This window comes from Vipera berus, assembly GCF_964194415.1.
Source record: "Vipera berus genome assembly, chromosome: 10".
Taxonomy (NCBI): domain Eukaryota; kingdom Metazoa; phylum Chordata; class Lepidosauria; order Squamata; family Viperidae; genus Vipera; species Vipera berus.
In genome coordinates this window covers 9,354,947-9,382,080 of record NC_138213.1, presented here as the reverse complement: position 1 = coordinate 9,382,080, position 27,134 = coordinate 9,354,947, and the positions used below count along the sequence as shown (strand labels likewise).

General features: G+C 39.9%; 1 protein-coding gene across 1 annotated transcript; it reads right to left on the bottom strand.

Annotated features, from left to right (window-relative positions):
- Positions 1–494: 494 nt before the first annotated feature.
- TDRD12 (tudor domain containing 12) lies at positions 495–26,297 on the bottom strand (the record flags this gene model as incomplete). Its single annotated transcript, XM_081335560.1, has 31 exons — positions 495–1,807; positions 2,538–2,604; positions 2,691–2,844; positions 2,929–3,042; positions 4,003–4,057; positions 4,579–4,766; positions 6,454–6,623; positions 7,434–7,526; positions 7,928–8,138; positions 9,074–9,261; positions 10,229–10,328; positions 11,061–11,281; positions 11,539–11,678; positions 12,224–12,341; positions 12,596–12,724; positions 13,564–13,755; positions 14,615–14,742; positions 15,533–15,689; positions 16,032–16,214; positions 17,957–18,061; positions 18,373–18,430; positions 19,887–19,958; positions 21,012–21,085; positions 21,459–21,541; positions 22,215–22,404; positions 22,884–22,969; positions 24,158–24,213; positions 24,569–24,688; positions 25,108–25,244; positions 26,025–26,183; positions 26,274–26,297. 31 exons carry the CDS (start codon positions 26,295–26,297, stop codon positions 1,689–1,691), a joined length of 3,891 nt encoding a protein of 1,296 aa, XP_081191686.1. The 3' UTR covers positions 495–1,688.
- Between the last annotated feature and the right edge of the window lie 837 nt (positions 26,298–27,134).

Here is a 27,134-nt window from a genome sequence, read left to right as displayed (position 1 = left end):
GGAGCTTTAACTATGAGGTTGATGCAGAGCGTTACCTTTGGGACCGAACAATGTTGGATGTTTAAGAAACAAGGAGGACAACTGCACTGTGCCCCAAAATCTAATTACCAAGGTACACTCTGGAAGATAACAAAGCATTTTAAAAGACTGGTGAAATTTATTACTGCAATCCTTAAAATCGGTTAGAATGTCACTCCCCGCAATATGCAAGACAGCATTGTTTTCTTTTTTAGGAAATACCAAGTATGGGAGAATCCAGGACCATATCATAGTTGGAGACCACAGACTTTTTACCATTACTGAATATTAGTTTTTGAAAATTATTCAGGGGCTTTTACTAAAAATGTGAGAACTTTCAGAACTGTTCCCTAAAGGTTGCTGTTTCAATATTAGCCTCTAGGACAATTTTGAGACTATAGTAGTCTCAAGCCACAAATAGAGAAAGGTGTTACAAAACAGATGTTATTCATTTTAAATTTTAATGAACACTTCTTTTTCTCAGAAAGACAACAGTTAACAAGACCAATATTAATTCAGAGAAGGATCAAGCGTCTGACTTATCTGAATGCAGAATTATAAAATTAAGACTGTTTGTAGATTTGTACTTCCTGTTACTTTGATCAACTTTGCATAGCTATAGAACTAGAGGAACTGGATTGTACAGTAACTATAGATTTTCAGACCTGACGTATATTTCTAACACAATTTCTAAACCTTGATAACTTTGCTGGCTGAGGAATTCTGGGAGTTGAAGTCCATACATCTTAAATTTGTTGGGGTTGAGAAACATCCTTATAATGAATGTGAGTGTGAAGAATTCCTGACTACAATAAAAACCTTTGCCCTTAACCCACAACCATATAATAGAGCCCTCCATGTCAATAACAGTTTGCAAGTTAGTATTCTGTATAAGTTGCATCTATAATTACAGGTTTTCTGTATTGACATTTCAGATTTTCTATGTTGACATTCCAAGAAATTATGTGATATACTTTTATTTTCTTCTGCTCAAGGAAGAAATATGTGATGTTTTGATTGACACAGCTGGTCTATTGCAATGCCACAATAAAGCTATTACACCTGAAAGCAAAACCAAATATTTGAACATTTTCCAAAACAAATACACACCATTTAATATAAAAAAGAACCCAAAGTTTTCTTTTGTAATGTTATATGCTTTATCCCTCACAAATAAAGTATCTCATCATTTTAATTTCCTTAAGACCCAGCTTACAACAAATGCTCAGCTTATCCTGTTAGCACCATGTAGCGTTACAAAAATCTCAGATTATATTGTATTTTTTTTAAAAAAAGCAAAATTAAAAAACATGCTTTCTTTGTGAAGTATTTTGATATAACTGCAACTTAAAAGGAATTTCCAATAGTGTACCTGTCTAATTGTTAAATTTGATGTAACTATCAATTCGTATATCAAATTAAATTTCACCCAATTTTGTTAAGATTCATTTGCAAGGAGCATGTTTAGAATTATAACTGTCAATAAACAGCAAATGTGGCACCCCACAGAAGTCCTGTTTTCAACATCTGGGTCATCAAAATGTAATAAAATGCTGAGATTGTATCACTATGAAAAAAGGCATCCAATGCGCTTGGTAAGGGGTTTTGTACTATCTATTTTAGATACTTTAACCTTGTAGGAGATCAAAGACTAAAAGCCCAAAATATAATTAACAAGAGGATAAATCACTCTCTGAATCACTATCTTTTGAAGATTCCTCCTCCTCCTCCTCCTCTTCTTCTTCACACACCCCTTTAGGAATCTGATACACTTTCTTAAGACTTGATCCTGATAGAGAAAATAACATTGTTATACAAATGTATGAAAACAGACTTTTTAAGAATACATTTATAAGCCAGCTTTCAACTTTACCATGAAATGCAGTGTAATCTGCAAACAGATCCCTGCGTTAGTACTATGCAGGCATGAGTTGGCCCATGTCTCAATTTGAGTTTGGTTGGCCAGACACACAAGCTCATGGAAGAGACCCATGTGATCAAATTACAGGCTGTTCTCGATTTTCAACCTTTGGTTTAGTGATCGCTCAAACTTACAACGGCACTGGAAAAAAAAGGCTCATGACGTGTTTTCATATTTACGAACTTTACAGCATCCCCACAGTCATGTGATTTGGGTGCTTAGGCAACTGGCATGTGCCTAGGACAGGTGCTGTGTCCCAAGTCATATAACCACCATTTCTAACCTTCCCAGCTGGCTTCTGGCAAGCAAAGTCAACGAGGGAATCCAGACTCACTTAACAACTGCAACAATTCACTTAACAACTGTGCCAAAAAGGTTGTAAAAGGGGGCACCATTCACGTTAACAATTGCCTTGCACAGCAACAGAAAATTGTGGTCTTAAGTTGACCACAATTGAGCCTCAAATGCATACTCCATTTCCAAGGTGGTATGTGAATGTGGATACATTTCTTCCCCAGAACATTTTGCAAAAGTGCAGAACCTCTTCCCATCACTTTAAGAGGTGAAGATGCTGCACATAAAACAGTGGACTGCTTACCTACACAGAACGGGCTTCTTTCCTCGTTATCATCCAGATAATCAAAGTCAAAAGATACATGATGGTTCTGTTGACAAATATTTTAAATGCCTCATTATATCACGCAAATGCTTTAGCAAGTCTCTTTTTTTATTGTTATTATTTACAACTCACCTTCTGTTTTAACAAGTTGCACCAAGGTTCCTTCTTCACTTTTACAAGGAGAATGGTGGGCCCATCGCCCTTAAGTGCACAAGTTGATTTCTCTTTGAGGATGCTTGTCTGCAGCTCCAAATCGGCCAAATAAAATTTGCCATTTGCCAAAGCACTGCACAAATGTTAAAATATCTTGTTTGTCAAAAAGCAATAAAACCACACTTGGAAAAGATTTTGTCCGTACAAATCAATCTACCTGAAAGTGATCCTCTGTTCAAAAATCCTGCAGTCATAATTACTAATGTTTTGCAATTTTATCTTTACAACAACAACATCTTGCTTGTCAAACCATTTTATCGTTGGATGGAAGCTGAAATGTTAAAACAGTGGGTTAAAGTGGATTTTTAAAATACGAATGCTGCTCACATATGAAGTTAGATACAGTACTCATGAAGTAACTTAGCTTATAAGCAGTGTTTATTATTCTTCCACGAATAATCTAAATAAATCTGTCTATTCCCCCCAGCCCCAAATCAGCAAAACAAAGCATCCAACTGAAAAGTTGAATATTTATTCAGTGACTTGAGATCTTGGCCATGACCCCAATAGTTGAATTGCTTAATCCTGCCAGCTACATTATGTAATTGCATTTTGCATAAATAGATGCAACTGTTCAACCTTTACATTATAAAACTAAAAACAAATATACTCTGAAAAGAAGACAGTGTCATCAAGTAGGGCAAAAACATTTAAGGAAAGAATAATTACGTATTGAAATTGGAAGAGTAAAATATTTATTTAAAAGTAGAAAAATAAACATTGATTCCAAAGCTATGTAGCTTTCTTAACCCGCAATATACACACGATGATATGTAAAAACAAGAAACAATGAACAGAATGCATGAAGAAAAAAAAAGAAAAGAGGGAATCACTTTGGGGGAATTTGCAGGATGTCTCTCTCTCTCTCTCTCTCTCTGTGTGTGTGTGTGTGTGTGTGTGTGTGTGTGTCTTTGCCAGCTTGCCTTCCGCTCTTCCACAACTTTTTCTGGAAATAATTTTGCTGTGATGCTGCCTCACCCTTTAAAAAAGCATTTTCCAGTTGTCCGACTGGTACACAATTTACATGTCAAATAAGATACTTTCCACCACTGCTCAAACAACCCTAACTTTGGACTTCCTCTGAGAAGTTTTAAAACTTCACCAATGGATATTTTCCAGATACCTTTCTAAAAACAGCCCTCTGAACCCCAGGATAGACAAGGGGAGAACAAGAAAAAACATTACTCTCCACCCTGCTCTGTAGAACTAAGGCACATATAAAGGTCGATACCATTTAGGCAAAGTCTGTGGAACGTCTTCCTTGTTCTTATTTTGCACCGTTTCATCTAAATTAAGACATAAAACAAGTTAAATTCATGTGGCATCTATCTTTACCAGATTTCAATGGGTAAACTGAATGCAATGTTCCAATGGCATTTAATTAATTAGAAAGGTTGTTTCAAGGTAAAGATATCTAAAGAACAAAAATAGTCCTCATCTAAACATCTTTCAAATGGCAATCATCAGCACTAATATTGCTGAAGTATGTTCAAGGACAGAAAAGCAAACAGCGTTTCTCAGAAAGTAATTTTCTGACATATTATGCCTTGGCACTAGAGGTTTCCCAAATGCCAAATCGAAGAGAAATGAGCAAAGTTTGCATATTCTTTTTCCTTAGTCTACAATCTTGCCATTAAGGATCAGAATTTTTCACAGCACACAGAATCATAGGATTGGAAGAGACCTTGTGGGTCTTTTAGTCTAATCCCCCTGCTGAAGCAGGACTCTGTATCTTTCCTGTTCTTCAGAACAAAATTCCTCCTACGGATACTACATTCCACACGTTCATTTACTACACTGTACTTACTACAATGATTTTCTAAAGGCACTTGAGAATCAGCATCATCATCCACAGGATCTTGGCTCTGTCGCCGTTTCTGTACAATGGGTAGGGCTTGTTCGTTTGAGGTCTCCGAGCTGAGAGTTGCGGGATCTGAGATGTTCTGCTCAGCAGGTTCGGCTTTCTCGTTTCTTCCATCCATGGGGGGATGGACTCTGGAATGGAGAGACAAGATCCATATCTACACCTTACAGGAACAAGTTTCGTGGCCCAAAGGTTGGATCAGCAGAGCTTTCGGTCAAGGGAAAACAGATTTAGCTTCAAACAATATATATTTTAAAGCTCTCGGATCCTTTCGGGTTGTTTTTTTTGCCAAAGCTCAAGGAAGTACCTGTCTTCTACTTTGTTGCTAGCGATAGGAGAAAAACACTGCAACCGTGACGCTCTCAAATGGCCTTGGATTTTGATTAGATAGGCTACAGAAATGGCTAGTATATACTACTATATAAAAGTAGAAAGCCTGAGGTTTTATGTTACTATCTTATTCTATTGCACCAAAAGGAGTTGGAAGCCAATGATTTCCTTTTGCTTTTCCCCTTTACCCCACACATTTTTCTCTTCCCTTTTCCCACCCTGATTTTCATTTTTCTTTGTATTTCTGTATTTTATATTTTGATAAACTAATAAAATATTTGAATGCAGATGCTCTTCAGGTGGTCTGACTGTGAGAATTTGCTGGCAGGGAAGCAAGTGTCTAGGGAAGGAAGCACACTAAGATGCCCTCTTCTTGAAAACTTTTGCACCAGGTATAGATTTTTCCAGAGGCATCAAGGAGGCAAACCATAGACAGCTACTTCGAAATGCAGTTAGACCGATTTGTTTAACAATATCTTTTATTTTTGTAAAGGCGGCAGAAATCTGGGGAGACACTTGTATCTAATAGGACAAAAATATTTTGCTAGGGGGAAAAAAAACCCACAGTTCTCTACCAAATTGTAAAGAAAAGAGCTATATTCTTGGTTCTTTGCCCCCCTCTAGTGGATTGTGAGGTTTAGATTTCTGTGGAAGATGTAGCCAGGCCTGGAGCTTTCTGGCAAGAAAATGGAAAGGTGGAGGTTGCTTCCTAGCCTCCACCCAACGAGCGCCTCTACTCCGAGAAGGGAAGCAGGATGATCCATAGCAGATGATCTCATGACCATTGGCACAAAAGAGCACAATCTCCCTTGACTTGGTCTCACTCAACTTTGTTATGTGCTGAAAAGAAGCGTTACTCTCCTCTTTATGAAGTGATTTGAAAAAGTCTTAAGAGCAACACAGGGGAGAAGGCCCTGAGGAGATTTCATAAACTATCTCGAAGCAAAGACCTGAATTAAAAGATTCCCTATGAGCAAATAATTAAAGTCTTGGAAACAGAAGACCAAAGGATGCTTTCAAGTCTAAAGCTGTCATTTCTAAAGTTCTAAAGCTATCGGTGTTCTCGGCCTATTAATCTCGTATTAAATAAAAATGTCTTTTGGTATTTTTTTTTCACGTAAGGGCTGTGCTTGTTGTTGTGTTAGGCCAAGGTGTGTGCCACCGAAGGTGGGTGGCAGGTAGGGAACCCATGGCTGTATATGCAGAGCTGGGGGAGTGCTGTATGCTTATCCCTTTGTGTCTGGAATAACCTAATGTCAACCAGGCATTCTAGGGGCCACTTAATTCCTGAAACAGAGACAGATCAACTTCAATGAGAGCTATAAATATCCAACTTAACCTCATTAATTTCCAAACTCCCACGACCACTGGAATATTACAGAGCATGAAACTAAATACTAACGTAATTCTTTAATGAGTATGATTTCAACATGATTCTGAATAGCCACCATCCAGTTTCAGTGTATGCAGCCAGTAAATATATCTTACAATGCAGGCTTATCTTTTTGCTCAAGGGGTATTTCAGCCTCATCAAATAATTTCTCAAGTTCCTGTATATGCTCAGGATTGTCTACTCCCAATCCAGTAGATAGGATTTCAGAGCGAATATTATATTCGTTGATTGAAGTTTTCAGGTCTTGAAGTTTAGTGATTCGAATCTAGAATTACAAACAAGTGACATTTATTTGCAGACTTATCCTTTGCTGCTCCATATTACTGCGTGACTCTTGCTCCTACTTATGACTGCAATCTCATCCTTTTGTTTTATCCAGTCACTTAGAAGATGGTCATCTACTGAGACTGCATTTTTAATTTTGGACATTTCTAGACCCAGCCAGACCTTACTGTCCTTCACTTGGTTCTAAGATTTAAGTTTCAAGTAGATGTAAAACAAAATGACAAAAAAAGAGAAAAGCAAGCAAAATCCTATTGAAAATTAGAATTTCAAGCTACTGATCACATCTATTACCCGGAAGAAACTACCTGTTCAGTCTAATTTCAAAACCTGGGAAAACTTTCAAATCAGGCAGCTGACTTACAATCATTAAGCGACTGTTTGAAGTTACAGCAGCCCTGCTAAAAGTGACATACGATCAGTCCTTGGACTTATATAATTACTGCAGCATCCCCATGCTCAGGTGATCAAAATGCACGTGCTTGGCAACCAGCACATATTTACGACAGTTGCAGTATTCCAGTCACATGATCGTTATTTGCGATCTTCCCAGCTGGCTTCCAACAATCAAAGTCAACGGGAGAAGCTGGATTTGCTTAACAACCACATGATTCACTTAACAACTGCAGTGATTCCCTTCAATGTGGCAAAAAAAAAAAAAGATTGTAAAATCAGGCGTGACTCACTCAATGGAAATTCTGGCTCCAATTGTTGTCATAAGTTGAAGACTGTTATTGTTATTATTATTTTCAAAGGAAGGAAATAGGGAACAGTTGAACTCTGCATTACATACCACTGGATCTACCCAAATTGTGTTTCCCAGGATAAGTGCTATTTTTGCTTCATGTGGTTTCCCTCTGATTTTGTCATTAATGTATCTAGACACCTAACAAAAAACAAAGACAATCTTCAGAGTAGAGACACGTTCCTTTTCAACGACTGTAACATCCTTTTTTAATAGCTTACTGAAGTAGTATAGTGTAGCCGTAGGGCAAGCAATTATACGAACAGGTGCTTATTAAATATGTTAATTAACTCATAAGGATTCAGTGTATCCCAGTCATTGTTCTGCACAATAGAAAAATTATAAATAAACCGGGGGGGGGGGGTTGGGGGGAGAAGCATATTGGTTGTTTCTTGTTTAAAGTCAGGCATTAGGCATTATTTAGCATGTTAGCCCATCAGAACATCTGGAAAAGATAATATTTCCATTATTAAGACAAAAGTATTCAGTGTTTGCAAAGAACAAAACCCAAATCAAACAAACTCCAAATTTTGAGAACTTACTTTTGGATTCCATTCTGCTTCATTATCGATGGGTTTAACCCTACAAACTATGAACTCCACAGCCTGAGGAGGCAACGCTTGAAACTGTTCCGGTAAACTAAGCAAGTTATAATTTTGAACATAGCCAGTTCTGCCTTCATCTATGTACTTGATGTGAACGTTGTAAAACACCCCGGGGTCTTCTTTTTGTCCAAAGTCTACCACTTGAACCCTTTAAGAGAACGCAGGAAATTCCAACTGTTAAAACGTGCAAAATTGGCCTTTTGTGTACTTGTACAACCTACCACAGTGTGTAATGCAGGGCAACAAATGAACTGCGCATTCAGTTCATATTCCCTAGGCTTACAACCTACAGCTATCTTTGGCCCTTTTAAGAGTCTGCTGCTCAAACAAACCAGCTTGGGGAAGTAACTTTAAGGGTGAGAATTTCCTAAAAGCCCACAAGGAGGTTGGCTATCTCTGCATAGGGCCTACACATGGTCCCTTTGTTACCCTGGGAGTAATGAAGTTAGGCAAGACAAGAGACTCCCTGACAGACCAAGAGTGAGTCTATGGACAGAGTGACATTCAGGGAAACAGCATTGTCTGCTTCTTCTTCTAATTTAGACCATCAATATACCAGTCGTTACACAGAGAGTCCTCTGAGTGTATCGTTCATTTAGTGGTTGTGGAAATTATGGTAGTGCTGGAAAAAAAATTGGAGGTACAGCTGATTGTTGGAAGTTCCAGCCACCGCAGCATCCCTATGATTGGAATCTAGGTGCTCTGCTCGCAGTTATGACACTGCAGGGAGCTGCGGCCACAAGATCGCCTTTTGCAACCTTCCCACAAACAAAGTCTATGGGGAAGCTGGTAGAGAAATTTGCAAATTGCTCTGGTAAGTTGCTCCTGTTTTCCTTCCGCAGCCTCTACTAGTCCTCCTGCAACTGCATCGGTTCTTCCCTGGCCTCCAGCAGCCTGTGGCACCCCAACACCACCCCTTAGCTGGGACTCCTCCACCCCTTAATAACCGTCACGTCTTGGAGTTATGATTGCAACTGGGACTGCTGTTGCCACGCGATGTGGTCACGTGGCACTGTGCTTTATGACTGCCCTGCTTAGGGACGAGTACATTAATTGACTTCTACAATAGCCCATGTATCCTACCTATGGAAAGAATTTTCTTCCCGCAGTCCATATATTGCCAGCTTCTCCACTTTGTCAACTGAGGTATGATTGCTAGATTCCTGGTAATAACCCTTCATCTCTGTTTCAAGAGCTGCGTAGCAACGGCCCCATTTCCCTACCAGGCGGCCAAAATAGTTTGTGGCATCCACAATAAAAAGAGGCAGTATCTGAAGAGAGAAAATGCGTGTAAAAAAACCGCAGCACATTTCCCGGACATCAACAAAGGAAGATTTCTACCAGGTGGTTCTATTTATTGTAAACATCCATTAAAAATGCATCTGTTTTAACTGCTTTCTCCCCATTCTCTTTTTTTTTGTTCCAAGGCTTGGGGTTTTTTTGGGCTGGGGGGGAAGGGGAAGAGCTAGCACTGAAGTCTAGGAAGCCGAAGCAATTCTGCAAGATCTTCTAAAATAATGTTAAGACATGGGGCAGTTGGGGTGATATCCAGCTGCAGAGAGAGGCATAGTGTTTGAGGAAAAGCGTTTTCTGTCAGAAAGGGGAGCAGGCTTCCCATTCTGATCCACAGGGCGACTGGCCTGGGCCATGGATGTGACAAGAAGTTTCTGCACCCATCTCTGTTTGGTTGTGTGGAAGGAAAACCTCCACGCCTGGTAGCCACTGTTTTCTTCCCTTTTTCCTTCTGCTGGGGGAGGAATAGCAACGTCATGAAATTCAGGTAGTCCTTGACTGACAAGGGCTTGTTTAGTGACCGTTCACATTTACAGTGGCCCTGAAAAAAGTGACTTAGGATCGTTTTCCATGCTTATGGCCATTGCGGTACGTCCACGGCCACACGATTTACATTCGGACGCTTGGCAAATGACTCGTATTTATGATGGTTGCAGTGTCCCGGGGTCACACGATCTCCTTTTGCGACCTTGTGACAAGCAAAGTCAAAGGGGAAGCCAGATTCACTTAACTTTTTGGTTTAAGGTTACCTCTGTTTTATGATTGGCTTGCTGTGACATGAAACCCAAGCGAGTCCAGCTTCCAGAAAGGATAAGTTTATTCTCTTTACACACAATCACACTCAGAGTGGTGTTTCCTCAAGACCATCCGGCCCACCTTTAGAGTTGCAAAGACCTGCTCACCTATTTTAAATATTTAGAAACTGAAGGTGTTTTACGGACTCACTGTTATAATTCCACCTGTTTGCAGAGCTTCGTCAGCCACTTTTGAGGGCACATCAGTTTGAAGGTTAATGCGATGGCGATCTGGACAGCGTTTTTTATTTCTGTACGATCACAAGGAGACAATTAAATCCAGTAACCAAAGAATATTGGGATAGCAATTCCAAAATATTGCACTGTTTGGAGCCACAGAATAACGCAAGCAATTATGAAAAAGGAATATATGTAATCACTGCTTGCATAGAGAACACAGGGGCAGAAATGTCCACAAAACAAAACATTTGCAGACTTGTCTCTGGAGCACAACAGAATGCTACGGCGAATAAAAACAAAAGGTTCTATGAATCCCAAATGAGAGCCACAGAGCCCTGCATTCCTGAACAATTTTGCTACGACAAATCCATGATTTGGTGCTGTTCTTCTCCATTCCTTAACAAGTTGTTTTTGATAAGAAGCCAAATCTTAATTCTTCCTTCCTGTTAGTTGGGGTGGATCAGATGTTTCACATTATCAAAGGATAATGCGGACAGCAGCCGGAACGATTCTCCCAAACTGCCGCCATTCAACTACTGCCTGTATGTTTTGCTAAGTTATCCTGTTATAGCAGGAGAACATGGGAAACAACTGCTAAAACTAATGGCCTTGGCCCAAAGGTGCTTTTTTCAAAAGGCAGCTGGGACTGTTTTTCCTTGAACTGAAGAAGCTTCTCTGGCGAGAAGTGAAACGTCTTCAGGGAAAAACAAAGTTCAGTTGCCTTTCGAAAAAGCACCTTTGTGACAACCATGACTTGGATGACTGAGTCTCCATAGACGCAATTGGCCTTGGCATTTCCTTACTTGCATACTCCATAGGCCTTAAGGGAATGACAAAATGGCTGCCTGCTTCTCTTTTCCTCTTTGGCTTCCAACACTCCCCTGGTGAAGTTGTACAAGTCGGGGGGGATGAAGGCTTCTGCCCGTTTCAAATAATGCAACACTCCCACTGCGTGGCAGGCATTTTTCTCCGTCAACAGTAAGATGGATTTGGCTTTGCTCTGTTCTTTTCCCAGCGATGGACTCTTCGCCCGGACGGAAGAAAAAAGGTCGGAAGAACAGAGGAAGAAATCATTACATTGTGAGTTGGAGAGAAAATTCTAGGCATAAATTAAAAATCTTTTTTTTTTTGAATTAATAATAAGTAGAGTTATTGGCAGAGCCAGAGGATCAAGGGCCCCTGAAGAGTATTAGAGACAAAAGACCCAGTGAGAGCTTTTCTATTTGAAACTGCAGAACAGTATTTCATGCTGACAAACAATTTATTAGGATTTACTCAGACCTTCTCTACTGGATTCTGGAAGTTAACAGACAGACCGTGTAGACGGGCACCAAAGATTCTTGGAGTTGGGGGAAAGCTGAAATGAATGACACGTGTTGCGTCTGTAAATCTTACAGCTGCCATGCAGTCATCCGTTAAAACTGGAAACAAAAATCAGAAGATCCATAATCCAAAAGCTTCTTTTTATGTGCTGTCAAAAACTGGAAAGAACACCCACATTTCTAGATACATCTAGCTCACTTTATAATCAACACAAACCTACAGGATTCTGTAAGTTCAGTTCTAACGTAAGGATTCGTCTCATCTCCTGATTCTTAAATTAAAGGAGTGTTCCTATATATATCCCTTTCAGAGTAATAGTTAGTTACTTGGGAGGAAGCTACAAATAAGGCAAACCACATCCCTTATATGCAGAAAATAACCACCTGGAACAGGTAGACAAGATGGGTTAAGAGAAGCATCGAGAATAAATACTGTTCTTACTAATTCCATCTCTTGTTTTCCATTATACGATTAAATCCTAGCCTAAGGTTTAATAAGACCCTCGTTATAGTTGGTCGCAGTCGAATGTGCACTGATCTTAATCTAAAGCTGGACAATGCTTTATAACTTAGTCAATTAAACCATAAGTAGGGAGCGTTAAAGTCAACCGGATTTCGAGAAACAGCCTAGAGAAGATACTTACCCAATACAAGATGGGTGCCAGGGCTGATTGTTTTGTTCCACTGCTCAACAATATAATCAGAATGAAATCCAACTCCTGGGTTTATTTTCAAGCAAAAGAGTGAAATGCTCTCTACTGCCTGAGGATACAATCATGTCAAATAATATGCAGCGTAAGAGAATTTTCATTAAAAGCTGGTCGACAGAAAATAAGTCATACAATGTGATCCATTTATTTGGGTCAGAGGAGGATGTGCGAATCCGTTCATTATTGCGCACTTATCTATTACAACTCCCTGAAGAAACCATGCTTAACATCCTTTCTTAACTTTGCTTAAACACAGGTTCTAAAACAGGGGCATCCAACCGTGGCAATTTTCAAGGAAGGAGATACCTTGTGTACCATGTCTCTTTCTTCTATGGAACTTGTAAAAATCAGAGTCTTTTGAGCATCTGTAGGGGTGAAATCTAATGTCTGAAGTAAAGTAGAGATCCGATCACACTCAAGGCAGAGCTGCACAACCTGAAATTATATGTTATTCAAACTTGTTAGAATGCAAATCATTCATTTTAAAAAACCCTTCCGCTCATTCATCGGAACCTTGACACCTAACTCCACCGCGATTATTTTCCTAGGCAGATAATCCACAATCGTTTTTTATACACGGCCAAGGACTAAAAGATAGAAATTGCCAATGGTTCAGCTGACACTCAATTTGATCCTTTGTTCTGAGGGGACAATACAGGGAGTCCTTGACTTACGACTGCAATCGAGCCCAACATTTATGTTGCCAAGGGAAACATAATTTTAAAGTGACGTTTGCCCCATTATGCGATTTTCTTGCCACAGTTGTTAAGTGAATCACTGCAGTTAAGTTAGGAACATGGTTGTTAAATAAATCTGGCCTCCTCAACTTTGCTTGTCAGAAGGATGCAAAAGAAGATCACATGACCCCAAGACACTGCAACCATCATAAATGTGAACCAGTTGGCAAGCATCTGAATTCTGACCACATGATCTTTGGGATGCTGCAACAGTCATAAGTGTGAAAAATGGTCATAAATCACTTTTTCCAGTGCTGCTATAACTTAGAACGGTCACTAAATGAACTATTGTAAGTTGAGGATTACCTGTACTGAATTTTAAAGATGCCATAACACTTTTTTTCCCCACAGAAGAATCTTTTCCCACCTGGACACTCTTATATGCCATGAGCTGAGCAGCACAGAAATTTGATGATTGTTATTGTTTAATATATTTAAGCTTTTACCTACTAGAGCCATCTCAACAGCTGCCTTTGGTGCATTTGCTAAGTTAAAACCCACTATTATATAGACAAGATATATAAAAACAATGTTTACCTGTTGCACTTTCCCGTATATGGCAGCTTCTTCCATGGAGGTAATTACAATATATGGATCGTTCATAAATTCTTTTGTTAAAATCTCTAGGTTTTTGTCCCAGTGGTTTCCAACAGCAACAATCTGCTGCGGTGAAAACTCCTTTTCTTCAACACTCAGGATAGATTTGTAGTATTGCAAAATAGTAAGTATCTATAAAAAGGGATTAAACCTTCCTTGTTACCTTCTGCATTTCCAACAGAGGATGGCTCTATAGAACAGACATGTCAAACACAAGGCCCGGGGGCCAGATCTGGCCCGCGAAGTGGTTTCATGTGGCCCGCGAAGCCATCCTGGAAACAGTGAGGGAACGGCGGCCCCCACTGCCTTGGCCCCGGCCCAGAGACCCTCCTCCTGCCAGAGACCCTCAGATCTGTCCCACTCCTGCCCAGGCCCCCATAGGCACCCTTGATGCGAACGAGGTAGAGCTGGCCACGCCTACCCAGTAGGCCATACGCACTCCAGCCACGCCCACCCAGTAGGTCACGCCCACCCTGGCCACACCCACCCGGCTCCCTGAGGGCAACTGCAATGCTGATGCGGACCTCAGTGAAATTGAGTTTGACACCCCTGCTATAGAAGATTACGATGGGGCAAGAAGGCAACATCTTACTACCTGCTCCTTTGAAATGAATTATGATTTTGGTTGACGTATTGCTAGATCCACTTTTTTTTCCTGTTTTTCTTTCCGTTCCGTTGCATCAAAGTCAAGCTCTCTGCCCCAGTGAAATGTTTTATATAGGGAGTAACATAAAAGCACAGCTGATTTTTTGGGGGGGGCAGAGGGGGGAAGAAATCTTTTCTGCCACTTAGTCCTTCATCAGAGGCCAAAAGGGGTTTTATTTATACAGGGACAAATATAATTTTTTTAAAAAAATTGTTTTTAACTTTTGTATCTTGGTTTTTAATTACCCTGTAAACCGCCCTGAGTCCTTCGGGAAAGGGCGGTATATAAATGTAATAAAATAAAAATAAATAAATAAATAAAAGGTGCTTCCAAGGCCAAACTCACCTGCTCCTTGGCTTCAGAGAACAACACATCAACCTCATCCAACACCAGATGACACAACCTAAGGAAGGCTAAAGTGTGATGCTCGAGCAGCCGCAAGAAGCTCGGTGGGGTCGTTACGACGACTTCACCTGTAAAATGAAAAGGAACGCATCGCTTCTACCAGCTCATCGGATTCAAAAGTGAAAATAAATAAAACATTATTCACTTAGTGGCTCAAATACACCCGACACTAACTGGTGTCTCCGAAGGATACCGTAGCCTGGAGAAAGCTGGGAAACCTGAGGTAATTTGTTATGCTTTATGGCTTATAGTTACGCTTCTTACAAACCTCGTTACGCGAAACGAAGAAAGCTTTCCTTTGTTTCATCTATCAGTACAGGTAAGCCTCAACTCACGGCCACAAAGTGAGCCCAAAATTTGTGACTAAACAAGACACTTTTCAAAGTGAGTTTTGCCCCATTTTACGACCTCTCTTTGCCCGAGCTGTTAAGCGAATCACTGCAGTTTTTAAGTTAGTAACAATTTTAAAGTGAATCTGGCTTCCCCATTGACTTTGCTTGTCAGGAGGTCACAAAAGGGGAATCCCACGATGCTGGGGCCCCGCAACTGTCATAAATATGAACCAGTTGACAAGCGTCCGAGTTCTACCGTGTGACCAGGGGGACACTGCAGTGGTTGTTAAGTGTGAAAAACAGTCACAAGTCACCTTATTTGGTGGCGCTGTAACTTTGAACGGTCACTAAATGAACTACTTGTAAGTCGAGGACTGCTTGTGGTTACGGTTAAACATTTTAAGAGACAATGACGTTAATTCTAAAATTCTGTTCCTCCTCCTTAGGATTGCCTTTATATTTTTGTTATGACTTTCATTTGCTCATTCCTTCACGTGGGCAATACAATTAATCAAGTTTTGCTTACATCCGCTTGAAATTCTTACATTCTTGATTTTTTCCTTATTCATTCCCAGGAAAAGCAACATCGGATAGAGAGGCCGGGAGCAACGGGTGAACTTTTTCAGGAGCTCAAACACCAGTTCTGCTTTCTTCTGGCCAGGGCATATGATTAATGCTATTGGCTACATGCACAAAACATTATACAGAGATGAATCAGAAATATGTAGATCATACTTCTTAAAAAAGTAAGTTGACTATGCATTACAAAGAATACAGACTTACTCAAGACACCCAAACATTTTACAATGTACCCATGTTTTTTTAATTATTGCTATCTTTAGATCACTGCCCTCTTTCCAAAATCAATTTTCCTTTCATGCAAAGAATTTCATTAAAAAACACCCCACATAATTAAAAAATGCAACAAGAGAACTATGAACAATAATAACCTAACCTATAGCCTACTTTAAGCACTTGCCACCAGTTAAGGCAATTGTGAAGCATTAACTGAATATTCCACTTACACCGTGTCTAGCTGATAACGATATGTAGCAATTTCTTGATTGCAAAAATGTAATGATTGGCAGAAGATATGAAAGTGGATTACTTTCAGAAGAGATAATAAGTGAATCATATCCACGTGCTATTGCAGGCCAGGAATAAGACTGTACATGATTAGGTCCTTGGAATTGATTTCTTAAAAGCTCCTTTCAGAAAAGAAACACAAAATATTTGGTTAAATATTGCTTACAAGAAATAGACTAGAACAGAATACTTTATATGACCAAGTGTGACTAGGCACACAAGAAATTTGTCTCCGGTGCAGCAGCTCTCAATGTACATACTAAATATACTTAAGACACAGTACAATAGTATGAAAATTAGGTGTTCAGTAGAGCAGAGGTCCCCAACCTTTTGGGCACCAGGGACCGGTTCCTGGGACAGGTTTTTCGGCGGGCTGAAGGGTGTGTGGTTTTGTGTGCTGCCTGCATCTCGTGGATGGGGCTTTGCTTGCTTGTGCGGCCCGGTTGCTGGCCCACGGGCCGGGGACCCCTGCAGTAGAGTGATGGCCTGAGGGGAAAAAACCTGTCCCTGTATCTTGGTCTGCAATGCCCTATTAGCAGGGATCTGCTGCCGGCATCAAGCTCCCTTCGTCCTGTGCGCTCCCACAGGGAGGGTCTCCTCAGGGTACCGCCGGCAAAAGAATGCCGGCGGATAACACCCAGGGGGAGGGCCTTCTCTGTGGGTGCGCCTGCCCTTTGGAACCAGCTGCCCGTGGAGCTTAGGACTGCCCCTGACCTTCGCTCATTCCGCCGGGACCTGAAGACCTGGCTCTTCGAGCTCTCTGGCCCAGGCTGAGAGTATTAACTGGGGTTTTAATTGTATTTTTAATTGTAATCGGGTTATATTTCAAGGTTAGTGTAATTATTTTAATTGTTTTTAATTTTTGTAACTTGTGAACCGCCCTGAGTCCTATGGGAGAAGGGCGGTATATAAGTTTAATAAAATAAAATAAATAAATAAATCTCCAATCTCTGGGCTGTGAGGGGTTTGCAACAGGGCCACGGAAAAGGCTGGCGAGCGCAAGCATGTGTGCACGGGCCATTTGTGTGAGCAGCAGGCATGCATGCACACTGTTTGTACAAATGGAGCTGTTCGTGTGCTTACCAACCTCCCCCCCGCCACCAGGTCTGCAAAGCCAGAAACGTTGGGGAACTCTGCCCTATAGTGCTATCCTGAGGGGAGGAGTTGTAACAATTTATGTCCAGGATGTGACGGGTCTGTAGATATTTTCTCACCCCTCGTTCTGGTCATGAAATACATAGGTGCTCAATGGAGGGCAGGCTGGTTGCATTTTTTTTTTTTTGCTATCCTAACTATCCAGGGGAGACTGTACCTGTCCTGCTTGGCTGCTGTACCAAACCAGACAGTATAGGTGACAGACTCAATAATTTCCTTTGTAGAACTGTATAAACAGCTCCATGAGCAAGTCTGAACTTCCTAGGTTGACGCAGGAAGAAAATTCTTTGTTGTGCCCTTTTAATGGTGGTTCTAAGTTAGGTGTCCATCTCAAATCCTGGGAGATTATAGAACCCCAAAACTTGAAGACTACTACTACTATTGAAGGAATCAAGATTAAGCTGTCATTAAATAATGTCCCTTCCCCCCATTTCCGGGCTACCGCCGCCAAAATGGAAAGAATTTATGTAAACAAGCCTAAGACCGCTCTGGCAGTCCCAGAAGCATCCGTTATTAACGGTTGTTAATTACTAATACCACTGTGCTGAACGCTGCAAAAAATAACCAAAAATGATTATTAGAATGCTTTTGTTCAGAACAACGTAGTCACTGCTGTTTAAGGAAGTTGATCAAGGCATGACCAAAGACATCACCGTGTGCTTTTCTGCAATATGATAAATTATATCGTATAAAAGATTGTAAATGCTACCTTTTTTAAAGCTGGAAACAGTGGTGCAGTTTCAAGAGATGGACATGGTTCGATTTTATTACTCAGCACAACAGGAAGACATGTAGTGATATTCAGCTTAAGCTCCTAAGAATAAACCAGTGAAAGACAAAAAGACCGTGTCACAACTTTTATTTTTAGTGTTCAACCCGACACAAGTGTTTTCTACTTTTTTAGTTTATTTTTCTTTAGCAAATAATCAAAAACACCCAAGAAATGAAGGCAAATATATACGTGTCCCAGGATAATTGGATCCTGCAACATCCAAGAAACCTCTAAGAATGTGTAAATCTGAAGCTTCCAGTTTCTGATGCCTTCATGAAAACATTTCTCATTTCAGCAAAATGTTCACCCAAATTAAAACATTAAAAGTTAATCTACTTGGTTCTTGGAACTACCTCTGTTTCTTGTCCGGTGGCCATTTTCAGAGAATCAGGGTTTAAAAACTGCAGAAGCCTGAAAACACACAAGTTGACTTTTTAAGCATTCGTTAAAAAGTTCATTCATTCAGCCTTTGGTTTTCCTCCAAGCCTCAGAAAGTGTTGAGGGTCAAATACCGTATACAACTTCCTGCTGTTTTGAGCTGAAGGAATAACCTTTGCTGGTTCATTCGGTTAGCAAATTCAGCCCCAAGACTCAGCAATCCAAATTTCAAATTAGAATGTTTCCTTTAAACTGATGTTATAAACAAGGACTTATTCACCTATTAAAAACACAACATCCAGTCCCCTGATAATGTAACTTTTTGTTTTGTTTACCCCATTTAATTCCTAATATTAAAAAAGTTTTATTCCATCATGGTAGGAACTGAACTGCTCATTAGCAACTATGGTATGTATCTACAATGTTTTAAGTAAATGGATCAACTCTACGGTTTTGAGGATTAACCCCTGGGAAACGACAACAGGTGATGTCACCTGGGATTTCCTCAAACTCGATTTTTCTCTGGTGGACTGCAAGCTTCCTTTTTGTTTTACTGGTGTGGTCAAACTCCACACACATCTGCCCTGCTCAGAGGTCCCTGAAGACACAGATAAACCTCCAAGTGGCCTCAATGACTCTCTTAAAAAGAATGCAAATGATTAGCTGTCTGCTGGTAAGCTTTCCATTCTCTTCCTGGATAAAGGTTCACCGCCTCACTTTGATTTTGGAAAGGCTCAAGAAGCAATTAAATGCCTTTTGGTTGCTTTCTGGGCCTCTCCAAGTACTAATTCAGAGAAAAGGGCTGCCTTTTTCCAAGTATAGTGGAGTATACAAGATAATTGCTTTTCTGAAATTCAGGGAGCTCAAATATTTTGAAGCACAGCATATCATCATAGTCAAGATAGTGCTGTTGTGGGAAAATTAAGGATTACTGGCAATCACACATTTCAGCTCAATATTAAGGCCAGCTGAAATTAGAGGCTCCTAGTTTATAACAAGAAGTCACCTTTATTTTTGAAGAGATGCAGTACCATCTCTGAAACAACACAGAATTAGACCTATTTCAATTAAGAACTGTAAATACACCTGCCCATTCTTTATACAAAGTATATTAATTACTTGGGCATTATAAATATTGGTTCTCATGATGAGAAAAAGCTTACTTCAGACATGTCAAACACAAGGCCCGGGGGCCGGATCCGGCCCACGAAATGGTTTCATGTGGCCCGTGAAGCCATCCTGGAAACAGTGAGGGAATGGCCCCCACTGCCTTGGCCCTGGCCCAGAGACCCTCCTTCTGCCAGAGACCCTCAGATCTGTCCCACTCCTGCCCAGGCCCCCATAGGCACCCTTGATACGAACAATGTAGAGCTGGCCATGCCCACCCAGTAGGCCACGCCCACCCTGGCCATACCCACCCAGCCCCCTGCGGGCAACCGCAATGCTGATGCGGCCCTCAATGAAATTGAGTTTGACACCCCTGGCTTACTTCATCCCAAGGTTGTTCTCGTAGAGATCATTTTCCACTTCCTGGATCTTGGTGCTTGTCTTAGGTAAGCTGCTAAAATGAAACACAACTGTTTGAGAAAATCTTAGCAACATCTGTAAACATAACAGCTGGGAAATTGCACACATGAATCAGGAATCTTTCTAAACTCTGAGATCCTTATTCTCCCTGAAAAACAGCATGGGGGGTGGGGGGGAGAGGGAATGCAGAGGTGCCTTCTATTCACAGGTTTTTTAAAAAAATCCCAGCTAATTATGAAAAAAGGGGTAGCTCAGTGGGCTAGGACGCTGAGCTTGTCGATCAGAAGGTCGGCAGTTTGGCAGGTCGAATCCTGAGTGCCGCGTAACAGAGTGAGCGCCTGTTACTCGTCCCAGCTTCTGCCAACCTAGCAGTTCGAAAGCATGTAAAAATGCAAGTAGAAAAATAGGGACCACTACGGTGGGAAGGTAACAGCGTTCTGTGCGCCTTTGGCATCTAGTCATGCCAGCCACATGACCACGGAGACGTCCTCGGACAAGCGCTGGCTCTTCGGCTTTGAAATGGAGATGAGCACCGGCCCCTAGAGTTGGAAATGACTTGCATGCATGTGCGGGGGAACCTTTACCTTTTAATTATGAAAAATGCAATTAGAATAGACCTGGGTATTTTACGGCCATTGGGCCACTTCTGGCCCTTTGCCTGTCCCTGGTGACAGTAGCAGATCGGCTTGGCCACTACCACCTTGGTTAAATCTATGGTCTTGTGGGTGAGTGTGCGTTAATGCAGCCAGGAGCTTTTGTTTCAGCCCTGCACAATAGTCCCAGGTCCTCATGTGGCCCCTTGAGCAAATTAATTGCCCACCCTTGAACTGAAATATAAGCAAGATACATAAGAAGAAAACTATTAAGCTGAACTTGATCAATATTTTGTTGAAGAAATCCATGGATAATATTAAGATTTTAAAACATCCCTCAGTCTCTTATTAGAAGAACATAAATAAGTCAATTTAAATTTAAACATTACTTTTGCTCTCTAATGCCAGTCAACGATTTCCCATGGTTTTTGTTTAATAAAATAGTATCTTACCAGTAACGAAACAGAAATGAAATATAAAAATTTAAAATATACCTGACTGTTTGCATGTCTGTTGGTACAGAAAAAGTTATTCCTTGCTTCAAAGGGGAAACAGGCACCACTACATCCTAAGCAGGCAAACAAAGGTAAATCACATTTTTATTCAAGACTCTATGAAAGGGGTCACGTCTATGTTTGTAATTGAATGGATCTCACTATGTTGCCAGAATAAAAAGCAAGATAGTTGATATCAATTTCTTAAAACAGCTAAATAGCATAAACAGCTGATATGTGCTATCAGCTCCTGTATAATCTGTACACGATTATTTAGAAGTCAACCATTCAAAAAAATTAATGGGGTTTCTCCAAGTTTTTCTTTTCAAGTTACAATCCATATCAACAGTACAATAAACTGAATAAGATAAGCTGGATGTTTTAACAGTTCAGCAATGCTTAAAATGTGAAAACCAAGAAGAAAAAAAGGATGTATTTAGTACTTACAGACTGTTTTGTATTATGTAAGTTAGTTTCTGGCAAATGCTTAAACTCTGCTTTCTCAGAATCATCACAAATTACAGCAGCACCTAAAAAAACCCAGGTACAAGTGTCTTTTTACTAAAAACGCTTAAAATATATCCTCTGAAGACCATGTCCTGGAAATATTTTAATAAAAAGTAAAATTAAAATAAAGTAAAATTTTCATTTTTATGAACACCTGTCTCACTGAGTGTCTCAGGGTGGGCTACTGCAGGTAAAAACAATGCAAAATATAGGATAGTGCACAGCACGCTCTAAAACTCCAATTTGGGTTTAGTACTAAACATTGGTTTCACTGAGCATTCAAGGAACCAAACTATGCACCTTAGTTTTCCCCCCGTCTTTTTGATTGGTTCATGGGAGATGCCCTAGCACAGGCCTACAAACACAGGGCCTACCTACTCCAAATAGCCATCATGTATCTTTGTGTCTTGCTATTATTATTTTTTTAAAACAAATCTGCAGCCAAACATCGCTGCAGCTAGGAAGAATCAGCCACCTTCACTCAGTTTTTGCAGCTTCTTCAGCCCTGAAAGGCACGTGGCTAGTGCCTCCGACAGCTCCAGGTCTCATTGCCCTGCTAGTTTCATCTCTGCTACTGCACTGCTAATCAGAGAACATTGGAATAGCATGTTAAGACATTCCTGGCAGTTGGGCCAACCTGTGCCTGGCAGACGGTGTTCCAGAAGAGGCTTCCTCTCAGCTGCTATCACTACTGACCTATGACTTGAGTAACTGATTTCTCATACTCACGCATCTCCGAAACCTTAGACTCTCGCAGTAACGTTGGCCACAGCAGCATTACAGGACTCTTCTCCTCTGAAAGGGATTCCGACGCGCTTCTCTGGTTTGCTTTGCCCAGTTCGTAGCAAGCAAAGTTCTTGGCCACAAGCTCATCATTCACACACACCTGTGACAAAAACAATGTCTGGCAATGTGAGGATTAATGAGGGGGAGAAATTAAAACATGTGAAACTTTTCATGCTTACATATTAGAAATTACTAATGTGACACACTTATGTCAACGAGGCATTTCTAGTGTTTAAGCAGTTTTGCCAGAATAGAAATGTCACATTAAGAGCAGCATAAAAGGGCACTGCAATATTTATCCAAACTATCTTAAATGTGCTCTGGTTGTTTTAACAGCTACAGCATACATCACTGCTAACAACAGAGGATCTTTGCTAGGGTATGTAGAACTTTGAAACAGAGTTTGAGACCTCAATTCACAGAGCAACGATTAAGTAATATAATTCTAATCTAATACTGCAGCACAAACTACAAGCGCTGCATGAAGACTGCATTGTTTTCGATTCTGCTGGCCAGGTTTAACATGGCCAGCAAGCCAATAGCCAAATTAAAAGATTGTATGTAATTTGCAAACATTACCTTTTCACCACTTATTGTGACATAAAGATAGACAGCAAGATTATCCTCTTCAACAGCACATAATTTGGCCTCCACTTGAGTGGCTGCTATGAATAAAATGAGGCATATTAGATTACCATAGCAGTAAGGCTTTTTTTTTTAACAGATCAGTTCTTTATACCGGACGTTGACCAGTGCAAGCAGTTCTCAACTTACAATCAACCATTTGTTAACGACCATCTGAAGTTATGACATTGAAACAAGTGTCTTAGGACTGGTCCTTGAAGTTATGACTGTCACAGCGTCACCAGGTCACTGATTGCGATTTGGACACTTGGCAACCAGCATCTATACAACTTACAACCACAACTGAGCCCCAAATTTCTGTGGTTAAGCAAGACATTTGTTAAATATTACCCCATTTTACGACCTTTCTTGACACAGGTGTTAAATGAATCACTTTGGGCGTCAAGTTAGTAGCTTGGTTGTTAAGTGGATCTGGCTTCCACATTGACTTATTTTTATTTTTTATTTTTAATCCCATTTATATCCCGCCCTTCTCCGAAGACTCAGGGCGGCTTACAAGTTTAGCAGTAGCCTTCATTCTATGTATATGCCTGCTTATTAGGGCTTTCACACACACACACACACACCCAAGCGGCATTATTACAAAGTCAGCTTAACTGCCCCCAACAATCTGGGTCCTCATTTTACCTACCTCGGAAGGATGGAAGGCTGAGTCGACCTTGAGCCTGGTGGGACTCGAACCTGCACTAATTATAGGCAGCTGGTGTTACTTAAGGAGGCATTAGCCCACTGCTCCACCAAGGCTTGACAGAACGTCGCAAAAGGGGATCCTGTGACCTTGGGACACGGCGACCGTCATAAATATAAACCAGTTGCCCAGCATCTGAATTTTGATCACATGACCATGGGGATGCTGCAAAAGTTGTGACCGTGAAAAACGGTCGTAAGTTACATTTTCCAGTGCTGTTGCAACTTTGAATGGGTCACTAAACAAACTGTTGTAAGTCAAGGACCTCCTGCATTTGTATGGTTGTAGTAGGTCATGGGGACTGGGGAGGAGAAGCTTATAAGATAGTTGTGTCCAAAATCCACATTTGCTCACTTAGACTTAAAAGAAAAGAGGAATGGGTTTTGCTAAGATGAATTCTGCACAACTCTCAATTTATAAATATAAGTCTCCTAAGTCCATTATTCCCCCGCCCGTTTTATAAAAATAGATTTGCCATGTAACTGAAATTATACAAGAGGTTATTCTAGTTTTTCTTTACCATCCAGGAGGTTTTGGAAGTACTGGACAGCTGCAATGTCCCATTTGCTAGCAGGCCTAGAAAGAAACACATGGGGCTTTTTATGCATTATACTGCAGCAAAATAAACAGAAAATACGGGAAAAATCTGGCAAACAGCATTTGTACAAGCAGGTATAAAACAGGAAAGTTCTATTGACTAGTAAAGTTATTTTTACTGATTAATTTTTATCCCACCTTTATTATTTTTTATAAATAGTTCAAGGCAGCAAAGAAGCCTCATACTCTTCCTCTTATTTTCCCCACAACCCACCCTGTGAGGAGAGTTTGGCCGACAGAGAAGCTTTGAGTGGCTCAAAGTCACACAGCAGTTATGCAGAAGAGTCTCTATTTCTTAGAATATTTAATGTAGTTTCTCAGTAGCCATACTTACACAATCTCTGCATTGTCATTGTAGTAGTTGACACGTAGTGTTAGTGGTTTGACACAGTACAAGCTAAGCTTTTTTGCTCTATAAGGCAGTCTCATAAATGATTTTAAGACCACACAGATCCTGAAAGAAAACAGGTTTCACAACAGATTACTGCCAATAATTTTCAGATTTAGTGTTCAAACTGCAGATTATAACTTCTCTTTATAAAAAAGTGCTGCTTCTTTATAGAGAAAACCAGATACAGTAACCTAAAAATGAGCACAATCTGATGTTCTTCAAGAACTTTCTGACAAATCTATTTCTGTTCTTCTTTCTTAAATTTAAAAACTAGCCAACCCTAATTTTATAAAAAAAAATTCCTAGGCTGAGCATGAATCCAAAAATGTCCCACTATGTCTACATTAACTTATCAGCTGGATCACACCAACAGAACAGGGCCATGTCCATATCATTGGGCAGACAGGCAACATTATGACTAAAATGTTTCAGTTCTTGGTTCAATCCTTTGCTGGGTGATTTTACAGATTATAAACACATACTTTTCAGTCTTTACAGGAACAGTTTTGGCATAGTCCACAAGGAAACATTCCGCAATGTAATAATCCGTACATGATATGATTGAATTAACAACAGCTCTGCACCAAGATTTCAGTTCCTCAAAGTAAACAGCACAAACCTAAGAAAGACATATAAATGTTTAATGTTATATAATCTATGTTGTTGTTTTTTATAACAACTGGCAGAGTATGTGTGTGATAAAATACAGGTCAGGCAGGAACCAGAGATTTCTATATATTTTTATTCAGGTATTCTTCCAGACATTTAAATTGCTTATTTAAATCCGCTTCCTCCTAAGTATTTCCCCTGCAAATGCAGTGTACTTTTTGGATCCATCAAACTTTGATCCATTGGTTCCAACAGAAAAGGGACCTACTGACTTGTCACAGGACCCTGACATTATGGCTTGAGAGAACAGAACTGGCCCCAAGTCACTCAGCTGGCTTTCATTCCAAATCCAATTATTTCAATATTATCTAGCATATGGATTTTGCAGAAGAAATGCGTATTTCCATGTTTTCTGCTCAAGATTAAAAGAAAGTAATGTATTTTCCACTGTCATGACAAAAATATTACATCCTAATATTAACAAGTATAACATTCTAATATTCTCTTTCCTTCACCATCAAAAAAAGCTTTCTTAGCCCTTACCTTACCATCCCACTAAGCCATTGCTATGATCAAGAATTCCACAATTATTTGTTCAATATTTGCTATCACAAGTGCACTGCATATAAGTATTTTTGGAAGGATTGTTATCTTTAAACACATAAACAAAAGGAAGGAAGGAAGGAAGGAAGGAAGGAAGGAAGGAAGGAAGGAAGGAAGGAAGGAAGGAAGGAGCAAGCTTCATTTTTCTTCTAGATATATCCAAACAAATCAGATTGAGAAAAATCACCTGTCCCTCTTCTAGTGCACAGGGCTTGGCATCCACACATCGATAATGTTTGTTATAGAATTCATTCATTTCAGTCTGAAGTGTTTTATATTCCATTTCATTGTCTATAAATTTTCTGCCTCCTATTATGCAGACCCAAAAGCAATCTGGATTTTCAATCTAATAAGTATGATAAAACCCATATTAAAATATGTTCACATAGCTTTACTATACTAAAAGCTTTTATATACTAAAAGTTAATCACAATACCTTCAGTATTAAGACTTCAATCATTTTTAATTCCAATGATTTTTTTTCATCTAAGGAGAATTGCAAGCTTTATCTGCACCTCTGAAAATGCAACAGATCATCAATCAAACTGCTTTTGCCAAAATGAAAATATTCCTGAAGTAATTTTGAAGCTGAAATGAGCAGGATATAATTTTAGAAAATGCATACCTAAAATTTCAATACAACTTGAGAAAGTTACTAGAGAAGAGATATCAGAATGTTAACAGTTCTGCTGGTCCTCCAAGTCTATTTGATATACAAACTCAAACATAACACCTGAAGCTCTATATATCCTAATTGGTGTAAACCACTAAACACAATGGGTTCATTCATTCCTCATTCAAAGCCAACTTCCCCTCCCCAAAGCACATTATGACTTAACATAATAAACCCAGCCATTTGGCTATTATGATTTAGTTTAGTCTGAAATTACAAGGAAATTTGCAATTTATTTTGCAAGACATAACATAGTGGTTTGAAATTTCAATCAAATTGTGATTTATCCTGCAAGGCATAGTTAACAAAATGGTTTAGCATATATGAAAACTGCCAATAGAATTTGAGTGTCTATTGACAGAATTGCAACATAAATTGTAAATCTGTTTTTCAGCAGAGCAATCGATTTCTCAATTTCAGCCTGCTGCTTCCTAGGTGGGCAATTTGCAGTCCCAGATTCCTTTTACACTAGACTAGAGCTACCTCTAATCAGAGCTGCTAATAGCTAGCAGCATCCTTTTCTGCCATTTTGAAATGAGAAAATGTTTTTTTTAAAAAAACCCATCAATCTCGTAGTATTTATCATAGAAAATGCAGCTCCAATTCTCTATAAAAATGTTTAGT